General features: G+C 46.4%; 1 protein-coding gene across 1 annotated transcript in view; it reads left to right on the plus strand.

The window, feature by feature from the left end:
* Positions 1–22684, plus strand: part of arap3 (ArfGAP with RhoGAP domain, ankyrin repeat and PH domain 3) — a 55043-nt gene that overhangs the window by 882 nt on the left and 31477 nt on the right. Inside the window, 8 exon segments of the mRNA XM_039615006.1 lie at positions 13307–13469; positions 14402–15331; positions 15727–15767; positions 17135–17217; positions 17314–17378; positions 17535–17774; positions 18141–18210; positions 18541–18661. Coding sequence (XP_039470940.1) covers positions 13375–13469; positions 14402–15331; positions 15727–15767; positions 17135–17217; positions 17314–17378; positions 17535–17774; positions 18141–18210; positions 18541–18661 — 1645 coding nt within the window. The 5' untranslated portion in view covers positions 13307–13374.

Raw genomic sequence — 22684 nt, forward strand, 5'->3', positions numbered from 1 at the left:
TTGACATCATGATCACAGCTGATCTTGTCCTCTGAGCAACTTCATCATGACATCATCAGCTGGTCATTCATCACTTCCTTTTCCTGTCTTTTTATTTCAGTTGATCAGCTGATAATCAATGAAAGGATTGATTTCTACAGCCGAGTGTTTGAGGTGTTAGTCTGTGAACACACACACACACAGAGCAGCACTGTGTGTGTGTGTTATTGTGTTGAGCAGAACAGAACAGGAAGTGAAAACTCCCTGTGATGTAACATCCTGTTTATCAACATGTCATGGCCTCTGATTGGATGTTTTTGTGTTTTATTGTCCAGTTATTGTTCAGCATGTCTCTGTTTCGTAATTCTGTGTGTGAATATTTGTAAAATCATCGCCCTGTGGGATTATATCTGACCTCTGACCTCAGCCCTGGACCGTTATCTTTGGCTCTGTGCTGATTCGTGCCTCAGGTCTCTGATCAGAGCAGGGCTCTAGAGTGCGACCAATTTGGTCGCAAATGCGACCAAACTTTTCAGTGGTGCGACTAAAAAAAAAAATTTGGTCGCACCGGTGCGACCAACTGTTCGGGTAACAAAAAAAGAGAAAAATCTCTGCAACTCTCCGTGTGGTCAACAACAGACACACATTATGCCCCTATCGTGAACTAAACCAATCAGAGATAGTCAGGGGCGGGACCTCTTTGATTGGCCGTGGTCCAGTTGAAAGTGCAGGTGGATAGAGGGAGCTGAGTAGCTTGAATAAAGCGATATCGATTCATTAAATCCTGAATTGACTTTTAAATATAAATGTGTTTTGCCAGAAACGCCAGATTCTCAGATTAAAGCTTCCAAAACTATTTCAAGAACCACCAAACAGCAAATGAGAGCAGGCACACGGACTCCACACAAAGACGTAAACACAGAGCGGACCTGACGCATCAGAATCAACTTTGTCTTTCTCGGCTTTCTCACCCGACAGCACGTAGACGGACACGCCGTTGGAGCTCACCGATTCTGATGCGTCGGGTCCGCGCTGTGTTTCCGTCTTTTTTGCGCTGATTCTGAGCTGCAGGTTTTGTCTCTCCAACCAAAATTCACCGAGCCAGCAGCAAAAGAAGCAGCAAACTACGCTTCACATTTGATCAATGTCGTCATGAATTCCCTCTGACTTTTGCTGTTTTGCTTCCACCACGATAAAAATCACACTTCATGCACAGCTCCCTCTCTCTCTCTCTCTCTCTCTCTCTGTACTTCAAGAACAGTTTCCCGTCTCAGATCTCTGTTTTCTGCATTATTCATTCGCTTATTACCCACCAGTCTACCGTTGTTTACAGCGCTGTCGGCCGCTGTCTTTTTCTTTTTTTTTTCTTTGTTCACTTAAATGACCTCGGACAAGAAAGCCTAATTTCTGCTGTTCAATATTGAAGAAATGTAAACTTTTTAAAATTGTGCAAAATTGCAGAATATTGCAGAATATTTTTAAGGTTATCTGCTATAAAAAGCCAGACCAGGAAAATCTCCTTCATGTTTTTCTGTTTTATTCTCAGTTACTTTGACACAAAGGCATCTGCTGTGATGTTCACAATTCTGATGAAGTCTCACAGTGTCAATACTGATAAATGATCAGAATTATAATATTTCTGACTGTCTGAGACTAAATTGAATCGAATCAGGACTTTGAGAACCGGAATTGAATGGATTATAGAAATCAGTGATGATACCCAGCCCTAGTGAGCAGCCTAGGCCCGACAGAAGTGGATGTAGCTGTGGGTAATAAGAAAAGATAAAAAGAACTATTGACAACTTTTTTGTTAAGTTAAGGACTGATCCGTCTGAAATTCATAGGCAGCTCTGACACGGTGCCATCAATCTTTGAATGCTGAAAAAGCAGCAGTGTGTCCAGAAAACACATTATATGCAGTGATAAATGCCCAAGTGTCCCCTCTCCCCACTGCCTTTCAGCAGCAGGCAGCAGCAAACAGGTCGTCAGAGGAGCCAAGATGATGATTAAGTTTTCTACAATAACATTTTCTACAATATTGACAAAGCACTTTAAGCACAAGATTGTTAGTTAATAATTTAGAAATGAATATTGTCTGTATGGACTTCAGCTTCCCCCTCAAAAAAGTGCACATGTAAAACTCTGGTGTTAAGCGATGCGGTTGAAAAATTTGAGTGCCGGTGCGCCCATGGCAAAAAGTTAGTCTAGAGCCTTGGATCAGAGTGAAGCTTCTCCTCATTCCCGTCGCTGTTTCAGGGCCGTGAGACAGGTTCAGGGGCAGAGGGATGCTGAACGTGACACACAACGGGGTCACAGGTCGGTGGCGCTTGGTTCCCCCGACAGCCATCAGAATAATCTTTGTTTTCCACAGAGGAAAGCAGGTTTCCTGATTTTAGAGCCATCTGTGAATGTCCCACCTGGTGCCCACAGGTAGTCAGGTGCATTCCTTGGGCTTTAATAACAAACTGTAACTGTTAATCCAGTCCAGTCCAGTCAATGATGATGCTCCAGGTCAGAGTTCAGGTTCACATCAGCCTGTCTGTAAAACACAGCTGGATAAATCCTGCGCTCCAGCTGAACACGCCGCTCTGCCCTGAGAACACGTTGCTCCGCTGGTTGCTCAGCCTATTGGTCCAAAGGGCCGCTCCTGGTTGAGTTCTTAAAGTCACCATCTGTCTTCATAGACTCGCTCACTGAGTTCTGCTGTGATGCTGCACGTTTGGGATCTCCTGCATGTGCAGTTTGTGGTTAAATGGTGATTTCAGGTTTGGCTCAGTGCTGCCTTTCTGTGATCATGTGACGTATTTATCCTGAGAAGCTCAAACTGTGAGCTCCTGTTTATCTGATCACCTCCTGATGGCTCGCTTTGATTTCCAGGGAAGCTGTAAAATAGTTTGTTACTGTAAGAGAAGCATCGTCCACATTTCTGCCAGAGCGTTTGTGTGTTTCTGCACACGCTCAGTAAAACAGGAGGTCGCTCGGTGTGCAGAGGGCTTTTTAAACCTCAGCAGGTAAAACTGAATGCATTACAACATTCACTGCTCAGCTGACCAGTTTTCTTTCATTTAAATAAAGAATTAACGAGACTTTAGAGCTCAGAGGAAATCTATAGAGGTGTAGAATCAATAATAACCCAGTGTTCCCAGTGTTCCCAGTGCGCGTCAGTGTGTGGTTCCAGTCACAGCTCAGGAACAATCAGCCCTCTGTTTCACACAATAGAGGCTCACTGTTATTATACTGCCTCACTCGCCCACCCTCACTCTCCCAGCCTTCCTCTCTGCTGCTCCTCCTCATTACAACACGGGGCGATCGTGGCTCAAGAGTTGGGAGTTCGCCTTGTAATCGGAAGGTTGCCGGTTCGAGTCCCGGCTTGGACAGTCTCGGTCGTTGTGTCCTTGGGCAAGACACTTCACCCGTTGCCTACTGGTGGTGGTCAGAGGGCCCGGTGGCAGCCTCGCCTCTGTCAGTGCGCCCCAGGGTGGCTGTGGCTACAACGTAGCTTGCCATCACCAGTGTGTGAATGTGTGCGTGAATGGGTGAATGACTGGATATGTAAAGCGCTTTGGGGTCCTTAGGGACTAGTAAAGCGCTATATAAATACAGGCCATTTACCATTTACAGAGCAACGCCTCGGTCCAACATCTCTGCAGCAAGAACTAACCTGCAGGTTCACAGAGAACCTGCAGAGAGAACCAGGTTCAAGTTTTTAATGCTTTAAGGTCACAGTTATCAGTTGTTGATATTGTTGATGATGTTGTTCACAGTGAGGAACATGATGCAGTTTTTTGCAGCTGGTGAATGTCTGAGACTGTCACATGCTTCATGTTCCTCCAGCTGTTTCTCTTTACAAACACTGACTTTTCCAGCTTTTTGTTGACCCATCCAAACTTAGCTGCGATGTGTTGCTGTCATGGATTTCAAATGGTTATTTGTTTTGTTTTCTTACGCTCTATTATAAATCAAATTTGGGTTTATGAGGCTTTATGAGGCAGATCATTGCACTGTGTTTTAATGTACATGTTCGATGGTTGGAGCTAGTGACTGGTAAGTTGAACAACATACAAAAGGTTCGCGTTCAAAATAAAACACGAAGATGTAAAAATCCACAGATGACAGCTTTTTGTCTTCCAGCTTCGCTCTCCCAGGTCTTTATCATGTGAAAGATCGGCTAACATACAGAAACACAAGTGATGAGGCGAGCTGCATGGGAGCAATGTCAGTGAGATGAAGAGGGAGGGATGGGACGAGGAAAGGGTGTGTTTGGTGTTTGAGGAGAAGTGGGAACGGCAGAGGAAGTGCGGGGTGAGTCTCAGCGAAGACGTTTTTCTGCGTCTGATTTCAGTTGTCAGAGGTGGACCGCTTCAGCTGGGCCGACTGGGTCTCAGTGACAGCTGCACTTCAGCATCACTGGACAGACTTTCACCGTTTTTACCAGATTTGTCTCTCAGGTCGCAGACTGCGAGCCTTCTGTCCTCCTGAGGAGGTCTCACACAGCCTAACATTTGGCACAGTGTAAACAGGGTTGCTTACGTGGTTGATGTCGTAGCCACTTTAACACCTTTGTACGTCTGCTCCAGATACGTGTGCAGTACGACCAGCTGCTGAAAATACCCCCGTCCATCCTTGCAGCATGACGCGGGGTGTCTTCAGGAACAAACACATGGTGACCTGAAAATCCTAAAGCATGCGCACATCCCAGAGTCATTCAGGGGTTATCAGAGTCACATGATGTAGTCACATGATCTGAACAGAACATGGACATGCTGTAGTCATCCATACCGCCTCACACAAGCCTGCATAACAATAATAAAGTCAAAATATTTTATTTTTTTGGCCTTTATTGACGGATACAGTGGAGAAATGACAGGAAAGCGGGGGGGTTATGCGGCAGAGGGCTGCGGGTCGGGCTCAAACCCGGGCCGGCTGCGTGTTTGCCTGCTCAACGCACTGAGCTAAACCAGCCCCCATGTGTGTTTGTGTTTGTGGGGGGGGGGGACTGTTTCTGTCTCCTTCACTGTCTCCCTCTCTGTCTCCTTCACTGTGTCCTTCACTGTCTCCCTCTCTGTCTCCTTCGCTGTCTCCTTCTCTGTGTCCCTAAGTCTTTAGGTCCTTGACCTCCTGGACCCGAGACTCATTTTTCTGTGCGAGCATGAGGACGTGTTCTGCACATGTGCAGTAGATGCCCTGTTTGATTGTGTTTAAACGCTGTGAAGATGGCCTGCTCACGTGCTGTTAGCGATGGCGTCGTGCTGACCGCACAGAGCTGTGCGTCTGGGTTACTGCCTGTTTGTGTGTTGGAGCTGTGAGCATGTGTGTCTTTGCAGTTTGGTTGGCTGACACGGAGCCTGCAGACCGAACCGGCTCTTTTTAACACCCGCCATGAAGAACTCGTAAAGTTGCCTGTGAAAATCTGTTTGAGGCGTTTGACACCTTGTGTCTGCTGTTTGTGGCCCATTGTGTTCAGCATGACTTCATTTGGGCCACGCGGCGTCGATGATGACCTAATTCTAATCAGAAATCAACATCCAGTCGTGTCAGAGACTCACGCTTTGGATCAATATCATCAGAAATAAAGCGGCTATCATAAACTCCCAGCATGCATTTCCAGGCCCACCCTCTGACCTTAGGTTTGACTCATGTCATTTATTGGATTCTTCTTCACAATCACATGGAGGGTCAGCCCCCTGCAGACCCCCCACTGTGCACCCTGAATCAGCTGGTATGTGGAGGGAAAATGGTTCGAGTAGATCACACCACAGACGTGATTTCGGTGCCTTCTACCCCTCGCTCACGAGGATCAGCACCATCAGATGGAGACACTGACAGAGCTGATGGTTTCACTGATTTTACACCGTGGGCCACGTATAACCCACTGTGATGTTAAGTGGGCCGGGCCAGTGAAAGATGTTTAAGTACACATTAAATCGATAGAGGGACAGATGTGTTGGATCCAGTGGTCAGAATATGAACGTCCTTCGATGTCCTGACTCTGACTGGGTTTTACACCCAAACCTCAGACATGAGCTCCAGCTGTAGCTTCAGTCAGCCTGCGCTCGGCCCTCCTCTCTCCTGTCTCAGCTGCAGTGTTTAAAAGTGGAAGTCGGATGGGAGGGTCTGTATCCTCTGGCTGCTTTTCCTTGGCTCGGTCTTTATCTGTGGCCTTCACTGACTTCCTGCCTGGTTCTTTAACGTTTTTCCTCCTCGGCCGCTCTTTTTCCTCTCACACTGGACTTTCTGTTTTCTGTCACTGCACTTTTTCTCAGGCTTCTGCTTTTTACTCCTGCTGGATTTGAGAAACTCTCCAGTTTTACATTAAAACGTCTCCCACAAAGTTGATTCTGTTCATCTGGATGTTTTCAGAGAAACGTTTCGTCATCATCAGGTGACTTCTTCAGTCTCAGCTGACTGCAGGTTTCCAGCCTTTAAACAGGACATTTACACAATGACTGACAATGAGCTATGAGGTCAGTTTCATCATTGTTAATATGCACATTGTCATGATCAATGATCAACAACCACTAATCAAAGAGCACTGATTACTGATCATGACAATTTGCATATTAACAAAGATGTGACCTCACAGCCCAGTGTCAGTCATTGTGTAAATGTCCTGTTTAAAGGCTGGAAACCTGCAGTCAGCTGAGACTGAAGAAGTCACCTGATGATGACGAAACGTTTCTCCCCCTGAGCAGATGCATGCGCTTGTATCAAGACATGAAAAGGTGTCATGTGGAAATCTTTGCAGCTGGGAGTCAGGTTGATGTTATTACTCAGTGTGGTTTCCTGTGGATTGGTGTTGATTCACCACCATCTGTGAACGTCTCTCAGTAATGACGCTGAGTAAACTGGACTGCAGCGACCGACATCCTGTTCCCCTTTTACAAAGTGCCTAAAATGACTCTCCTCTGTTTCTACGGAATTATCCTGGAAAAAAAGTAACATACAGAAGGTCAGGAGGAGCTTCGCCATGTCTTTGTAGATCAGACAAAGCAGATTGGCTGCTGAGAGAGGAATGTGCTATTGCATGAGGCAGTTTGTGAGGGTGGTGCAGGACATATGTGGGGACAGAGACAGTGGTGTGCAGGTGGAGTGACAGGTGGGTTAAAGATGGGAGTGGGATACATCAGGGATCGACTCCGAGCCCCTTCTTGTTTGCAGTGCTGATGGACAGGCTGACAGATGAGGTCAGGGAGGAGTTTCTGCGGACGCTGATGTTTGCAAACGACACTGTGCTCTGTAGTGAGAGTAAGCAGCAGGTGGAGGAGAGCCTGGAGAGGTGGAGGATGCTCTGGAGAGACGGAAGACAGGAGGATGGCAGCGACAGTGAAAGGGAAGGTTTAAAGATGGAGCACGATCCAGCACACATGTCAACACGAGGCATCGGTCTCAAAATAAAACCAGCTTCAGTCTGTGAGCGTGTGCTGTGCCGAGTCCACGGATGCTGCAGATTTCAGCTCTGAGGCGTGTTGATGAGGCGCTGCAGCTGTCCCACGTTTTCTTTCCTCCTGATGGTCGCCGGCTTCACCCTGAGGAGACGTCAAAGTCCTGACAGAGGGATACCGACGCTGGCGACACACGAAGGCTCTCTGTGGTCACATGACTCCATGGAAACATGCATTACTGTGTCATTTATGATACGATCACATTATTGGCTAGGGATGGGTATCGAAACCCGGTTCTTGTTGAGAACCGGTTCCCACTGTTTCAATTCCTTGGAATTGTTTGCCATTTTTGCAAACGATTCCCTTATCGATTCCAGTCGCCCCGAAAGACATCACCACGTTGCGGAGCGTCATTTACCTGGCAGGGCGCCTAAGCGGCTCAAATGCTCAAAAGTTTGGTTATACTTTACGAGAACAGATGACAACGGGGCAACTTGCAATACTTGCAAAGTAGATATTTCATTTAAAGGAGGAAACACTACGAATATGCAAAAGCATTTGCTCACAAAACACGCGATGACCTTAAATGAATGTCGTGTTTTTAATTCCGCTCCGGACTCGTGAATATGGGCAGAAATCTGTGCCATCAGATACTGAATTTGAATAAGTTAAATTTGAATTTGAATTGCTCAGATTGAATCTGAATTGTAACTTGAATAAATGCTTTTGAAAACTGAATTTGAATTAGTCTAATTTGAAATTGAATTTATGGTTTGAAAATGATCATCACTAAATTGAAATTGAATTTTATATATTGAAAATGAATTGATTTGCTTTGAAACTGCATTTTATCCTTTAAAAAATTCAGCTCTCCAATAATTTCAGTTTCACTCTCACCATTCACTTTCAGTGCTACAATTCAATTTCAGTTCCAAAATTCAGTTTTTGGAACTTACATCGGTTCGGTTCAAGAGTAAACGAAGCGCAGATTAATAGAACTACGTTTTACTAGCAGAGCGAAAGTGTTACTGACGGGAATCTACAGCGTCTTGAGCTGAATTAAGACTTCAGAAGTCATTCGTCATGTCGAATGACCAGCGGATAAACTCTCAGGTTGGTAATAAATGTATTACATGTATAAGAACAAGCGTCATGTTAACAATTGATAGCCGTACAGTAACTTTTATGCTTATTGTAGCTGTTAGCTAAAAACGCTAATTTAGCCTAGTTTGCCCTGGATTTAGCTTTGACAAACAAATATGATCGACTGTTTCTAGTAGAATTCCAAAGTTGTCATCTTGTACCCTGTCAGAGCCTGTATGCTTGCAGAGACCCCTACAGTAGGGAAACACGCAAAACGCTGTCCAAACCTTTGTATTTGAGCTTTATTTATGTCTTACACAGCATCCCAACTCTTTAGCTAACTTAATAACTTTAGCTAAAGTGAATAGTTAGTCTAAATCATTAGTGCAGCATTACTGGATCACCTCTGTTTGAAGTGATATAATATGATATACAACTATCACTGAAACAGCAAACTTTGTAAATAAACAACACTTCTCATTCTCTAAACGTTTGGCCACAGCTGTAGATTACACTATCAGTGCTTTTTCACTCTTGACAATAATTACATTTCTAAATTCTCTTTGTGCATTTACAGGTAAACAATGTCTAATATTTTATCTAAATGACTGCTTTGTCTTTGAAAAGGTGAAGAGCCTGAGGCCGGTGACAGTCCAGTTCTACTCCAAGTACATCCTTACGGTGGCTCACAGGACAAGGCCACATTCCTGTCCTGCCAGAAGAGAACAGAAACTTCAGAGTCTTCATGCAGTTCAACCACACCTGTCATATTCCGTATGACAGGGGTCTCAAACTCCAGTCCTCGAGGGCTGGTGTCATGCAACTTTTCCATGTGTCCCTGGTGCAACACACCCGAATACAATTAGTAGGTCATTAGCAAGAGTATAGAACTTGACTGCATGCTGAGGTGGCAACCCCTAACCCTACCTACTCAAGTAAATTTAAGTAAATATATGTATTTGGAAACATGTACTTCTAAAATACTTTTATTGCACCATGTTCATTCACTCATGAGCTGCTGTAACGTGAATCGCCAATTCAGCATGCATTCAAGTTCTATACTCTTGCTAATGACCTACTAGGTATGTTGCAACAGGGAGACATGGAAAAGTTGCAGGACAGCGGCCCTCGAGGACTGGAGTTTGAGACCCCTGCCGTATGGTGTTCATGCAGTTTTCTACCCTACAGTTACAGCATGTCTGACTGCCTGTTCAGCATATGCAAAAATATATGAGTTTAAGCATGTGATGACAAAGGCCTTCCATTATGGTGTTTGTCATCACATGTCACAGACATCTGGATGATCATTTGGAATAAACAAAAAACTTGTTACTTCATCTTTTATCTTCATTATTATTATTATTGTTCTTATTTTACATTTTTCATTGTTAGGCATTAGGTTTATTTATAGTAGTCCTTTCCAACTTCTTTCCCTCTTCCATGTTACTGTGTCAGCATCTATTTGGGGTTGGGAGTGGAACAGAAAGTAAGGAAATCCAAAGTGCCATTAAAACCAGGAGAGGTTCTTGTATTTCAGAAGAAGGGATTAATTCAAAAGAAATGACCTCAATGCCATATTTTATTTAGGAACCCTAGAGAGCACTTTGCAAAATAACACATTCTTATAATTTCACCCTCAGACGAGCCAAGCTACGACTGTCAGGGAAGGTGATGTAGGTACAGAGCATGTGAGAGTGGTTAAGTTGATGTCTCTTGTCTAGATGAAGGCACAAGAGGGATCAATGGCACGGCGTAGAGATTCAGTATCTTCAGTCTTCAGTGGACACTCCATTTCTGGCACAAAACACCTGTAAAAGACGGTTGATTTAGGAGGTGACCCGACAACTTCAGCCTGTCAAACATAGCAATGGAGCAGTATGTTAAAAAAAAACCCCAACTAATTAAGCATGCACTCAGTACCCTAAGAATTATTATGATAGTTAAACACAGTGATAGTCACACATCATATCACTTCAAACGAAGGTGATCCAGTAATGCTGCACTAATGAATTAGACTAACTATTCACTTTAGCTAAAGTTATTAAGTTAGCTAAAGAGTTGGGATGCTGTGTAAGACATAAATAAAGCTCAAATACAAAGGTTTGGACAGCGTTTTGCGTGTTTCCCTACTGTAGGGGTCTCTGCAAGCATACAGGGCTCTGACAGGGTACAAGATGACAACTTTGGAATTCTACTAGAAACAGTCGATCATATTTGTTTGTCAAAGCTAAATCCAGGGCAAACTAGGCTAAATTAGCGTTTTTAGCTAACAGCTACAATAAGCATAAAAGTTACTGTACGGCTATCAATTGTTAACATGACGCTTGTTCTTATACATGTAATACATTTATTACCAACCTGAGAGTTTATCCGCTGGTCATTCGACATGACGAATGACTTCTGAAGTCTTAATTCAGCTCAAGACGCTGTAGATTCCCGTCAGTAACACTTTCGCTCTGCTAGTAAAACGTAGTTCTATTAATCTGCGCTCGTTTACTCTTGAACCGGAACCGGATGTAAGTTCCAAAAAACTGAATTTTGGAACTGAAATTGAATTGTAGCACTGAAAGTGAATGGTGAGAGTGAAACTGAAATTATTGGAGAGCTGAATTTTTTAAAGGATAAAATGCAGTTTCAAAGCAAATCAATTCATTTTCAATATATAAAATTCAATTTCAATTTAGTGATGATCATTTTCAAACCATAAATTCAATTTCAAATTAGACTAATTCAAATTCAGTTTTCAAAAGCATTTATTCAAGTTACAATTCAGATTCAATCTGAGCAATTCAAATTCAACTTATTCAAATTCAGTATCTGATGGCACAGATTTCTGCCCATACGTGAATCTCAACCCAGCAGCAGCGGTAACGTTTGCACGTCCTCTCCCGTTAATGCGGCAGGTAAATAATCAGCTAACAGTGCATATTATGTTAGCGCGATCTGCCTTATTACAAAACCTGCCATTACTGTGCATTTAGGTGACCATGATGAGACAGACAGAGTCTGGCTGGCAGTTCTCACTGCAGTCTACCGGTAGCGTCTCCTTTCAGGCCAGGATGAGCGAATGTCACCGAGCAGTGACTAAGTTTGTGGTCAAAGGCTTGCACCCATTTGCCACAGCAGATGCCCCCGATTTTCGGTAAGTGAATGTGTTTAATCGTAGGCAGGGACATTACTGGATATTCTTGTGTAATTGCTACAGAATAATTTATGTTATACTTTGTTATTGCTACAGAAGAATATTTATTTTATTATTTTACATTTACAATACATTTACAATCCTGGGGACCCTGTGACACCCCATTGAAGAGCCGTAGGCTGTGGATCTCTTAAGATCTCACTGTTGGGTTTGTAAGGCCATGTTACTCCTAAATTTCTATCTTGTTCAAAGAGGAGATATAAAACAAAGTTCTAAGCTAATCGACCTTAGTGCTCTCCTTTTTTAAAAAGAATCGATAAGAGAATCGAATCGTTAAACAGAATCGAAAATGGAATCGGAATCGTGAAAATCTTATCAATACCCATCCCTATTATTGACACAGCATTGATCATGTTGTGTGTCACAGCTGTTGTGTAACGTGTTTCCTGGCTGTGTGGCGGCTGATCTCAGAACAGACGCTGCTTTTGTCTGAAGAGTGGAGGAGGAGGAAAAAGGTCGGCTGGAGGAAGCTGCTGTGACTCACTTCCTCCTCGGCCTTTGTCTTCCTGCAGGACGCTGCAGCCGCCTGTGTGTGTGTGTGTGTGTTTGTGTGTGTGAGTGAGTTATTTTTACTTTGGTGTTAGACACATGTTCTTCTGTTTTTCTCTGAGTGACGTCCTGATGCTGACAGAGAACTCTCCCCCGGCTCCATCACACCTGCAGTTTTACTGTCACACCTGGACTTCAGTATATCTGCTGTGTTCCCAGGCTCTTATTGTTAAAGGTCCAACAGGAAGCTGCATCTGCTTCATAGCTGACATTTCCTGAACACATCACAGAGAGGTGTCTGTTAAAATATTACACATTCCAGACACTTTAACCTCATACACACACACTCACACACAGACACACTCACACACACTCAGACACTCACAGACACTCAGACACACACACACACTCACACACACTCAGACACTCACAGACACAGACAAACACACACACACTGACAGGATGCAGGGAGCGGCTAAAGCGAGGCGTGCTGCTCTGAGCTGGAGAATTCTCCTTGTCTCATTGGCTGTGTCTTCCTGCTCGACCTTCCAGCTGTTGACCCAGCAGATGATCCAGATGTGGGTCTGTTCTGGGCCCACAGACGTTTGGTCCCTGAGTTTTTCCTTGCAGGAGCAGGGGCGTCAGGGTTTCATGGCAGGAACCTCAGCTGGTGGATAAACTTCAGCTGAAACTGATATTTCTGACTCCATCCTGGTCACATGACACCCTCGGCCTTTATCCCCACAGTGACCCTCTGTCTGATTCTCTGCTGCTGTGCAGAGGTCAAAGGTCAGCCTGCTGCAGACGCAGAGAGACAATTGTGCAGCTGTGTCTGCCTGCTGACATCATACTTTTTTCTTCTTCTGTGGTTTTAGTTCTCAGAAAGAGGGGCTTATGAGCTCCAGAGGTCAAAGGTGACAGTGGTGCCATCTACACTGTGTGTGGAGGCAGTTTGTTAATTGATCTTTAATTAGAGGACCCGGTTTAAAGAGACGTTTAACGCCCCCTGCTGGAGGAATGAATGGTTACAGAGGTTGGCTCCTGTTGTGTGTGTGTGATCCAGTGTTTCCGGGTTTTCTGGTTTCAGTGTGGGGTTAGTGAAGCAGCAGAACTTAAACCAGTTTCTGATGATATCTAAAGCAGATCAATCTTTCACCTCTTTCTCCACCAGATGGACGACCGCCACCCGCCCCTGCTGTAGGTCAGCGATGGCCCAGGTGTTTCCTGCTGGTGGAGGAGATGAAGCCCAGTCCGGACTCTGTGTTGGTCATCATGGGCTCCCTTGATGGAAGCACGCCGGTTGAGACGCTGCTTTCTGTGATTCATCTGGAGAGGTCAGGATTGAGGAGCGCAGCATGAAACAGGGCTGGGAAAACCAATATGGCACAATAATCGGATAGGTTGTGTGCCAATATTGTATCAATACAGGGACTCCAAATATTGATATTCTATTAAATAAGTTAAAATACCTTCGGGGCCTCTCTGTGTGGAGTTTGCATGTTCTCCCCGTGTTTGCGTGGGTTCTCTCTGGCTACTCTGGCTTCCTCCCAAAGTCCAAAGACATGCAGTTAGTGGGGTTAGGATCATTGGAAACTCTAAATTGCCCACAGGTGCAAATGGTGGTCTGTGCCTATGTGTCAGCCCTGCGACAGACTGGTGACCTGTTCACGGTGTACCCTGCCTCTGGCACTAAGACAGCTGGGATAGGCTCTAGCCCCCCGCGACCCTGAAAAGGATTAGCGGAAGAAAATGGATGGATGGAAATTAATACTGGAGGGCTCGTTATCTGCACCGCAGTCCGGAGATAATGTAGACGTATTGAGCTCGCCAAAGCTACCTCCAAACTCGGAGCGAGCCGACGGCTCGGCCACACGAGGAAAATCAGGGCAGCATCCTCCTCACAGCTACAAAAACAGTGTGAGCTTGTCTGTGATTGTCATGCATGGTTAGCTCGCAGCTTGTTGCTGCTGCACACTCACCGTTCTGCGATCACACAGGAGACAACCTGTCTGCGAACAGCCTCAGGCTGACTGCAGTCAGGTTTTCTACTTTAGAAATGCAGACAGATGAAAGCATGTCGTCCTCAGTGTGACTGAGTGGGCTCAGCTGCCTACAGAACTGAGTGCACGTGTAACAGTTAAAAATGAACTTCTGTCCATGTCAACAAATGTGATTTTTAACACGTTATCACAGAAACTGACAACCAATCACAGGACAGCTCCAGTCCAGCCAATCAGAATTACTTCAGGCTTCTGTCTTCCTGCAGGTACCTGGACACCTTCCATCGAGCCGGTCTCCTATTGGCTAGAGACTTCACACACCTCGACAGCGATGCATTGGTCAGTCTGGGCATAACTGCCACAGGACACAGGAAGAGAATCCTACGATTGGTCAGTTACATCAAGAGGACAGAAGGCCAAAGAGCCAATCGGAACGCAGATCTCCCTCGTGACCGCTGTCAGTCAGTTTGTTCTTCGAAGCGCGGTGGCACCGAGTCGCCCCGTCAGGAGGTGATCAGGAACAGCTCTGCTCCCGACCTCGCCGCCATGCTGGCAAACTCCGATGGCAGCAGGCCAACAGTGAAGCCGGTCCCCAAACCGAGAACCGTCTTCAATCGCCGCAGGACCGCGCCCATTCAGTTCACCCCAACACCCGACCCTGCTCTACCCCTACCCAGGAGGCTTTCCCAGGAGTCCATCTGCCTCACTGTGCTGGAAAGTCTGAGATCAGCGGACATGCCCACAGCAGACAGCGCTTTGACCTCTGACCTCAGTGACAAGGCGCCGTCACCAAGCTGTAGGTCGAGCCAGGGGGAGAGGACCGGGCACGGCCGCAGCAGGTCTCTGTCAGACACTGGGGGGTTACCGCTGGTTCCCCAGAGGCTGAACCGCATCGTCCCCCCTGCCTCGATGCAGGGGACTCCTCGCACTTCTTGTTCTCCTGTTCCCACAGAGCATTTGCAGGCGCCGGCCTTCACTTCCTGCCCAGGTAGTCATGACAACAGCATGCTCTCTGGATCCTCCCCCTCCGGTTCTCCCCGAGGAGGAGGAGGCCTAGAGATGGTGTCCAATGAGATATATTGGGGCACGTTACACAGCTCTGCTGCCCCCGGAGGGAAGCGGAATTACTGCAGCCAGCAGTCGGCTCCTCCCACTCCGCCCAGACAGACACCTGAGAGGAACTGCGAGAGGAACAGGTTAGTCACCGTGATGCACCAGTATTTGGACCGGGGTACGTTCCAATACTCAGTTTAGTTTAGGAAGGTTTGCGACTCGGTCCGAGTGGTCTGAAGTCTGCACCTCCTTTAGCGGAGGAGACGCATCCTTCATGAAAGCATCCCACAATTCATAGCTACAGACCATCTGATCATTCCTAAAAGTGATCATCTGGATGTTTTTGCATTAAAGCATGATGGTCGGCCTTGCTCTCCTGCACAAGTACACCTTTCCTTCACCTGTATCGAGGTCAAGGAGGAGGGGTTAGGAAAAGGAGTTGGGAGGATCTTTTGGCGTGTTCGAGCGTACCCCAGGATCCATGATATGTTTGTTAAAAATCAGTTTTTATTCATCACTTTCACTGTGTTTGTTTCAGTGGCAGCACTTTAAGTAACAACTCTTCAGGATCAGCCAGAGGTGAGTTCAGAGCTCTGAGTCGCACAGAACAGCCTAAAACCCAGGCAGGTCGAGCCTTGTCTGTAAGCTCCGCCTACAGGAAGTCCTCATTACTCATTTCCTCTCAGTCTGATTGAAACATAAAACAACAATTTTGTCACTGCTGTGTGAGACTCCTAGTCCCCAAGACTGTGCGCCCACACCTGAGAGCAATGTTCCCTCTAAGCTGCACGCGTGCGCAATCGTGCACTGCTGTCATGGTGTCCGCGCAAAGAAAATCTGCAGTGTGAGTCAGTAAGTGACCGGTGACTGGCTGCTCCAGCCAATAATGCGATTCACATTCATATATACACAGCCAATCAACGTCGCTGACAGGCTATGACAGCGTCCTTATGTGCCGACACCGGTGTTTAGCTAGCAAAGCGGCGTGGCTGATGTGGAGTGAAGCCACGTTAATGACAACGTGTCCAACCATTGGAGATGTGAGCAGGACAGACGGAACAACTGATGGAAAACATTTGGACTTTCTACCAGTTTTTAAATTGTGTTGATCGGCCACGTAAAACCAGAGTTATGATAAAAAAATATGCAATGTTTGGTTTTCTTCCTGAATACTGTCGTTGTTTATATTTACTGCGGGAAGAAACGGTAAAAACGGCGTTTTATAAGGAAAACGCTCAAAAGGACTCTCCACATGTGAGCAAAAACAAAACCAAAAAACCCCCCACCCTTTCCTATTGGTCGAAAAACGTATCATGTTGACCAATCAAAAAATGATATGGCAACGTGGCATCTAGTTGTTTAGGAAGGGGGAAGTTTTAGGAGTGACGGCGGTGTTTTGAGATGTGAGAGAGCTTTATATAAAATAAAAAGTTGTGTTTTCAAAATTGGAGTTCAAGTTATTTTTACTTCCAATAGTGTTAACATACTACACAGGTCATGAACAAGATTTTTTTTTTATTTTCATTGTAAGTGGGCTAAAGCAGTTAATTAAAAGTAGTCTAACATAAATGTAAATGCTGTAATTTGATTATTTTAATAAAGCATGTAACTTGGATGGATTAGATGTTGGCGGGACCACAGTGCACACTGTCGCTCACAGTGGTCCAAGGGATTGTTTAGGGAGTTTGTGTGTTCGCTCAGACGCATGAAAAATTAGAGGGAACATTGCCTGAGAGGTCAGATGAATTTTTTTTGCCTCTCTGGCACCGTAGCGATGACAATTATTGTCTGAAGGCTGAGAGAAATGTCCCACAGATTTATTTTCCCAAATCATTACGGCTTTGTCATGCTGGTCACAGATTGTGATAACATTAAAGTTAAAATAATCAGAACGGACTGGGTCGGGGCGCAGGTGAATCCTAACTCCAGTCATTTCTGTTTGGCAGCCTCCACAGACGACCCCGAGGACGAGATCAGCCCGTACTGTGAGACCGTTTTTCAGACCCGGAGACATCCTCATGCTACTGAGGTCAGACCGCCACCGCTCCTCCCCCTCACTGGCAGAGACGCTCCTCTGACTCTCACAGGTCTAATAAAATGTGCTGCTTTGATCATTTATGTGCAGAGCGAGAGAAGCAGACATGAAGGAAGGGAGGCGAGGAAAGAGGAGAAGCACGCACAGGATCATGGGTAAGACGGCTCCTCATCCTCATGAAACCAGACGTTTCATGGAGCCAATTTAAAAATGCAGAAACATTTGCACGAATTACTTTAATGGATGTGATGATGTCATGCCCACGCTGTCTGATTGTGTGCGTGTGTTGATAAAGTTTTTTGTGTTTTCAGGGGTCACAGGTTCTCGTGGACAAAGCGTTTCTCGCAGCCGTTTCACCCCGGGGACTCGCCAGGTTACAGCACTGTGGGAGAAGCTTCACCCTCCCTCCGCTGCCTCTCGCTGCCCCACCACGCCCTCACCTCCGAGGCTGATGAGGACCTTACCATCTCCCCCTACGCCAGCTACGCCTCCCTGACCGAGAGAGCCCCGCCCATCATCAGCGGCTGGCTGGACAAGCTGTCTCCGCAGGGGTGCGTTTGTTTCACACAGCTGATCGGGCCTGGATGTTGGGAGGAGACTCTAAGTCTGACCCTGTTCTCTCTGTCTTTGTGGTTGGCAGGGGTCGGAGGTCATCTCTGCCCATTCTGCTGTGTGTCCTTCTGTCTGCTCCTCCCTGTGTCTCCTTCCTCCTGAGGACATGCCTCTGCTTCGTCACTGTCCTTTCCTCCTCTTCTTACACTCGGTGTGTTTCCTTCCTTTCTCCTTTGCTTCCTTCCTTCCCTCCCTTACTGAAGGTCACTCAGACTCCTGTGTCGGTGGAATTGGATGAAACCTAAATGTGTCTCCTCTCTTGTGTAAGTGGTCATATGACCCTGGTGTGTGTTTGTGTTTTTCAGGAACTATGTTTTCCAGAAACGCTTCGTGAAGTTTGATGGCAAAAACTTGATGTACTTCGGCAGTGAGAAGGTACTCAGATCTTTATGATGTCGCTGCCGTCCTCATGGGATGAGCTCAGAATTTCTCACCCTGCAGGTCAGAGGCGTGAGTCACTCTGCGCCCTGTGTTCAGCCTGTCAGGCTTCGTGTTCCTAACGCAAGCGTAACGGTCACCCTGACAGGTTCAGGAGGGTGGGCCCTCGTTAGCATCCTCTCATTAAGCTGCTGAACATTTCAGAGCTTTATTGATCCCAGCAGCGGAAAGACAAAAAAAAAAAGGAAACACAGCTATAACCGGAGCTTGTCGCCCTGCTGACCTCACAGTTTGGACTCATCTCCTCTCACCTGTTCTCTGTTTCAGGACGCCTACCCAAAAGGAGTCATCCCATTGGCTGCCATCCAGATGGCCCGTCCAGCCAAAGACAATAAATTTGAAATTGTGACAAGTCACCGGATCTTTGTGTTCAGGACGGATAACGAAGGTAAACACACAACGTCAGATTCTCTGATTTTCTCTTTTTGTTGTAAACCTTTTTACCAGTCGTCCGAATAAAACCATGAAATACAACAAAATTCGAGGTTGATGGGGATGATGCTGGTGTTTGTGATGTGATGAGGCTGGTTATGATGGAGATAATGATGACAATGATGGTGTGTTGATGGTGATAATAGTGGCGATGAGGATGATGGTGGTGGTGATGATGATTGCAATGGTGTAGATGATGATGGTGATTATGACGACAGTGATGGTGTGTTGATGGTGATAATAGTGGCGATGAGGATGATGGTGGTGGTGATGATGATTGTAATGGTGTAGATGATGATGGTGATTATGACGACAGTGATGGTGTGTTGATGGTGATGATGATAGTGATATTGGTAGTGCTGGCCAATATGGAAAAAATATTTATCACGATATGAATTATTTTATATCACGCTAACGATATATATCACGACATGTTTCCAGTTATTCTCTGAAAAGTTAGACAAATTTCATTGCTCATTTTTCTCCAACTTTATTTTGAAGAGACATTTAACAGTACTGTCACAATTGAGAAACATACATTTTAATATAAATGTATCAAATGAAAACAGCTGTGGCCTTCACCTCTTTTTTTTTCAAAATCATACATTTAAAATGAATTGTCAAAATAAACTTTTTAAAGTGCACAACAGTTTCAAGTTTCTGAGAATAAAACCCTGATTTGCACAAAAGTTCAGCTATAAAAAATAAACACAAATTATTTCTCAACTTTCTGAAATCTGTAACCTTATAGCGCAAAGTTTGCAAACCAATATAAAGTGAAAAAATTAAGCATCAGGGTTGAACACAACTCTGTTTAAGACATTAACCATAAATAAAAGTGCAAACAGAAAATGGCTACTTTGCAGAAGTAGATATGTTACTGTCGAATTTATAGAGTGCAAGGAAGACTAGTTGGTCAACTGTGTTTGGCTTAAGACTTGACCTCTTACATGTGATGATGTTCCCACTCGCACTGAAAGCAAGAACTAGTAGCAGGAATGCACAAGTACTTTTTGGCCAGCCTGGCCACCAATGGAAAGTTTGTCTCATGCTGCTCCCACCATTCCAGCCGGTCAGTCTCTGAGTCAGACCCAGGTGTCGATACATGGAGAGCTCCAGTTCAATGGATGCTCTGCTGGGTTGGGAGTGGGTGGTGGATTGGTGCCTTTTTGACGTAGCTACCTAGACTTTTCTTTTTCTTTGTGGGACGGGGAAGCTCTGGATCATCTTCAGCAGCTGGGGGTGAACTGGCTATGTCGTCGACTGAGAACAGCACCACCAAGGCTGGAGACGGAACAATACTGGAAGAGCATATGGGAGAAGGATGCAACCCATAACGGCAATGCTCAGTGGCTAGTGGATCTGAGGGCAGACCACAGCAACCTCCCTGAACAGGGTCCAGTAACCATCACAGTGGCAGATATCCAAGAAAGGGTCTCCAATGTGAAGAGTTGGACAGCACCAGGGCCCGACATGGTTCACGCCTACTGGCTAAAGAAGCTGACTGCAATCCATGAGCATCTGGCAGCATAAATGAACCAGTTGGCGAGAGACACCCAGAATGGCTAACCGAAGGCCAGACAGTCCTGATCCTCAAGGACCCCCAGAAGGGACTGGTCCCCTCCAACTACCGACCAATAACCTTCCCTTAGCACCACGTGGAAGCTCCTGTCAGGCATCATAGCGGCTAAGATGAACAGGCATATGGCTCAATACATGAGTGGGCCACAGAGAGGGATGGGCAAGAATACCAGAGGCGCAAAACACCAGCTACTGGTAGACCGAGCACTCAGCCGAGACTGCAAGACCAGGCTGACCAACCTGTGCACTGCCTGGGTTGATTACAAGAAGGCCTATGACTCAATACCCCACACCTGGATCCTGGAATGCCTAGACCTTTACAAGATCAACAGGACACTAGAGGCCAACTTCTAGCCCATAGCACAAGTCAGCATCAAGTGCGGGATCTACCAAGGAGATGCTCTGTCCCCACTGCTGTTCTGCATAGGCCTGAACCCCCTCAGTGAGATCATTGACGAGACTGGCTACGGATACCGACTACGCAATGGAGCGGTTGTCAGCCACCTCCTGTACATGGATGACATCAAGCTGTATGCCAAGAGTGAACGAGACATCGATTCACTGATACACACTACCAGGATATACAGCAATGACATCGGAATGTCATTCGGACTGGAGAAGTGTAGTCGGATGGTAACAAAGAGAGGGAAGGTAGTCAGAACTGAGGGGATTGAACTACCAGAAGGCAACATTACAGACATAGAGGACAGCTACAAGTACCTGGGCATCCTGCAGGCGAATGGGAACCATGAAGAGGTCGCTAGGAAAGCTGCAACCACCAAGTACCTGCAGAGGGTCAGGCAAGTCCTGAGGAGTCAGCTGAACGGTAAGAACAAGATCTGGGCTATCAACACCTACGCCCTGCCCGTGATCAGGTACCCTGCTTGGATAATAAGCTAGGAGATAGAATCCACTGACATCAAGACAAGGAAGCTCCTGACCATGCATGGAGGTAGGGCTGTGCGATATGACCAAAATCTCATATCCCGATATTAAGACATCTATCGTCCGATAACGATATAAATCACAAAAATGTAACATTTTCTGTAAATTCTGTGAATGTCGGGCAGCTCGACTTGCAGGAAGTGTTTCCAGCTGGGCGTCGCGTACCTGGAGTCGAGTGTTTTAACTGATGCATGAAACTGTGGAGGTAAACACAGACGACACGAGAGCTCTCGATTAACACTCCTCGTTTATTCCTCATCACCACACAACTGAACACTTTTCCCTCCAAAACATAGCAACAACACTTCCTGAGAACTGGGTGTGAGTGGAGCCCTCCAGTGGTCCACCACACATGCCCCCCCCGAACACCCAGTAGGGTCATCCCCTAGTCCAGAACCCTTGCTTTAATCAAACGTCCAGAACGGCTGAACCGGGGAGGTGGAGAGCTGGCTGAGGGGAAACGAGCCTGAGGACCAGGCTGGCATGGGCGGCCAGGAGAAGCTGAAGATAGCTTGGGCCCTGCCAGGTGGGGGGTGCTCCCAGAGGAAGAAGCAGAGTTCAATTCAATTCAATTCAATTCAATTCAATTCAATTTTATTTATATAGCGCCAAATCACAACAAAAGTCGCCTCAAGGCGCTTTATATTGTACAGTAGATAGCACAATAATACATACAGAGAAAAACCCAACAATCATATGACCCCCTATGAGCAAGCACTTGTCCAGTCCAGTGGAAGGCGGGCGGCCACGGCGGGGGGCCTGAGCCGGCACCAACTGATCATCCTGCAGCACATGTGCCGGCTTAAGTCTGTCAATAGAAACAGTCTCCTGACGACCCCCAAAGTCCAAAAGGAAATGCTTCCGGCCCGGTTGAATAACCCTAAAGGGGCCGTCATACAGTGGACGCAGCGGAGGCCTATGAGCGTCATGCCTGACGAAAACAAACTGCGAAGAGTCCAACGACCTCGGAACAAAGGTGTCGGGCAGACAATGGTGCACTGGGCCAGGAAGAGAAAACGAGTCTCTCGGGGACGGAGAGACAGCACAGAGGGAGCGAAGCAGGGGTGGGCTCTCGGGCAAGAATTCCCGGGGACCCGGAGGGGCTGACCGAGGACAAGTTCAGCCGGGAAACCCCGAGGTCTTCTTTAACCGCGCAGCGCAACCCCAGTAAAACCCATGGAAGGCGGTCAACCCAGTTGCCATCTGTGAGAGAAGCATGGAACGCGGCCTTAAGCGACCGGTGGAAACGCTCGCACATCCCGTTGGCCTGCGGGTGGTACGCAGTGGTTCGGTGGACCTTGGCGCCCAGGCCGTCAGCCATGGCAGACCAAAGCTCGGAAACGAACTGGGGCCCCTGTCTGAGGTGATGTCGGCGGGGGACCCAAACGCAGCAAACCCACGTTGACAAAAATGCCCTGGCCACTGCTGCTGCTGTAGTGGACGCCAGAGGCAC

Source organism: Oreochromis aureus, linkage group 2 (assembly GCF_013358895.1).
Source record: "Oreochromis aureus strain Israel breed Guangdong linkage group 2, ZZ_aureus, whole genome shotgun sequence".
Lineage (NCBI taxonomy): Eukaryota > Metazoa > Chordata > Actinopteri > Cichliformes > Cichlidae > Oreochromis > Oreochromis aureus.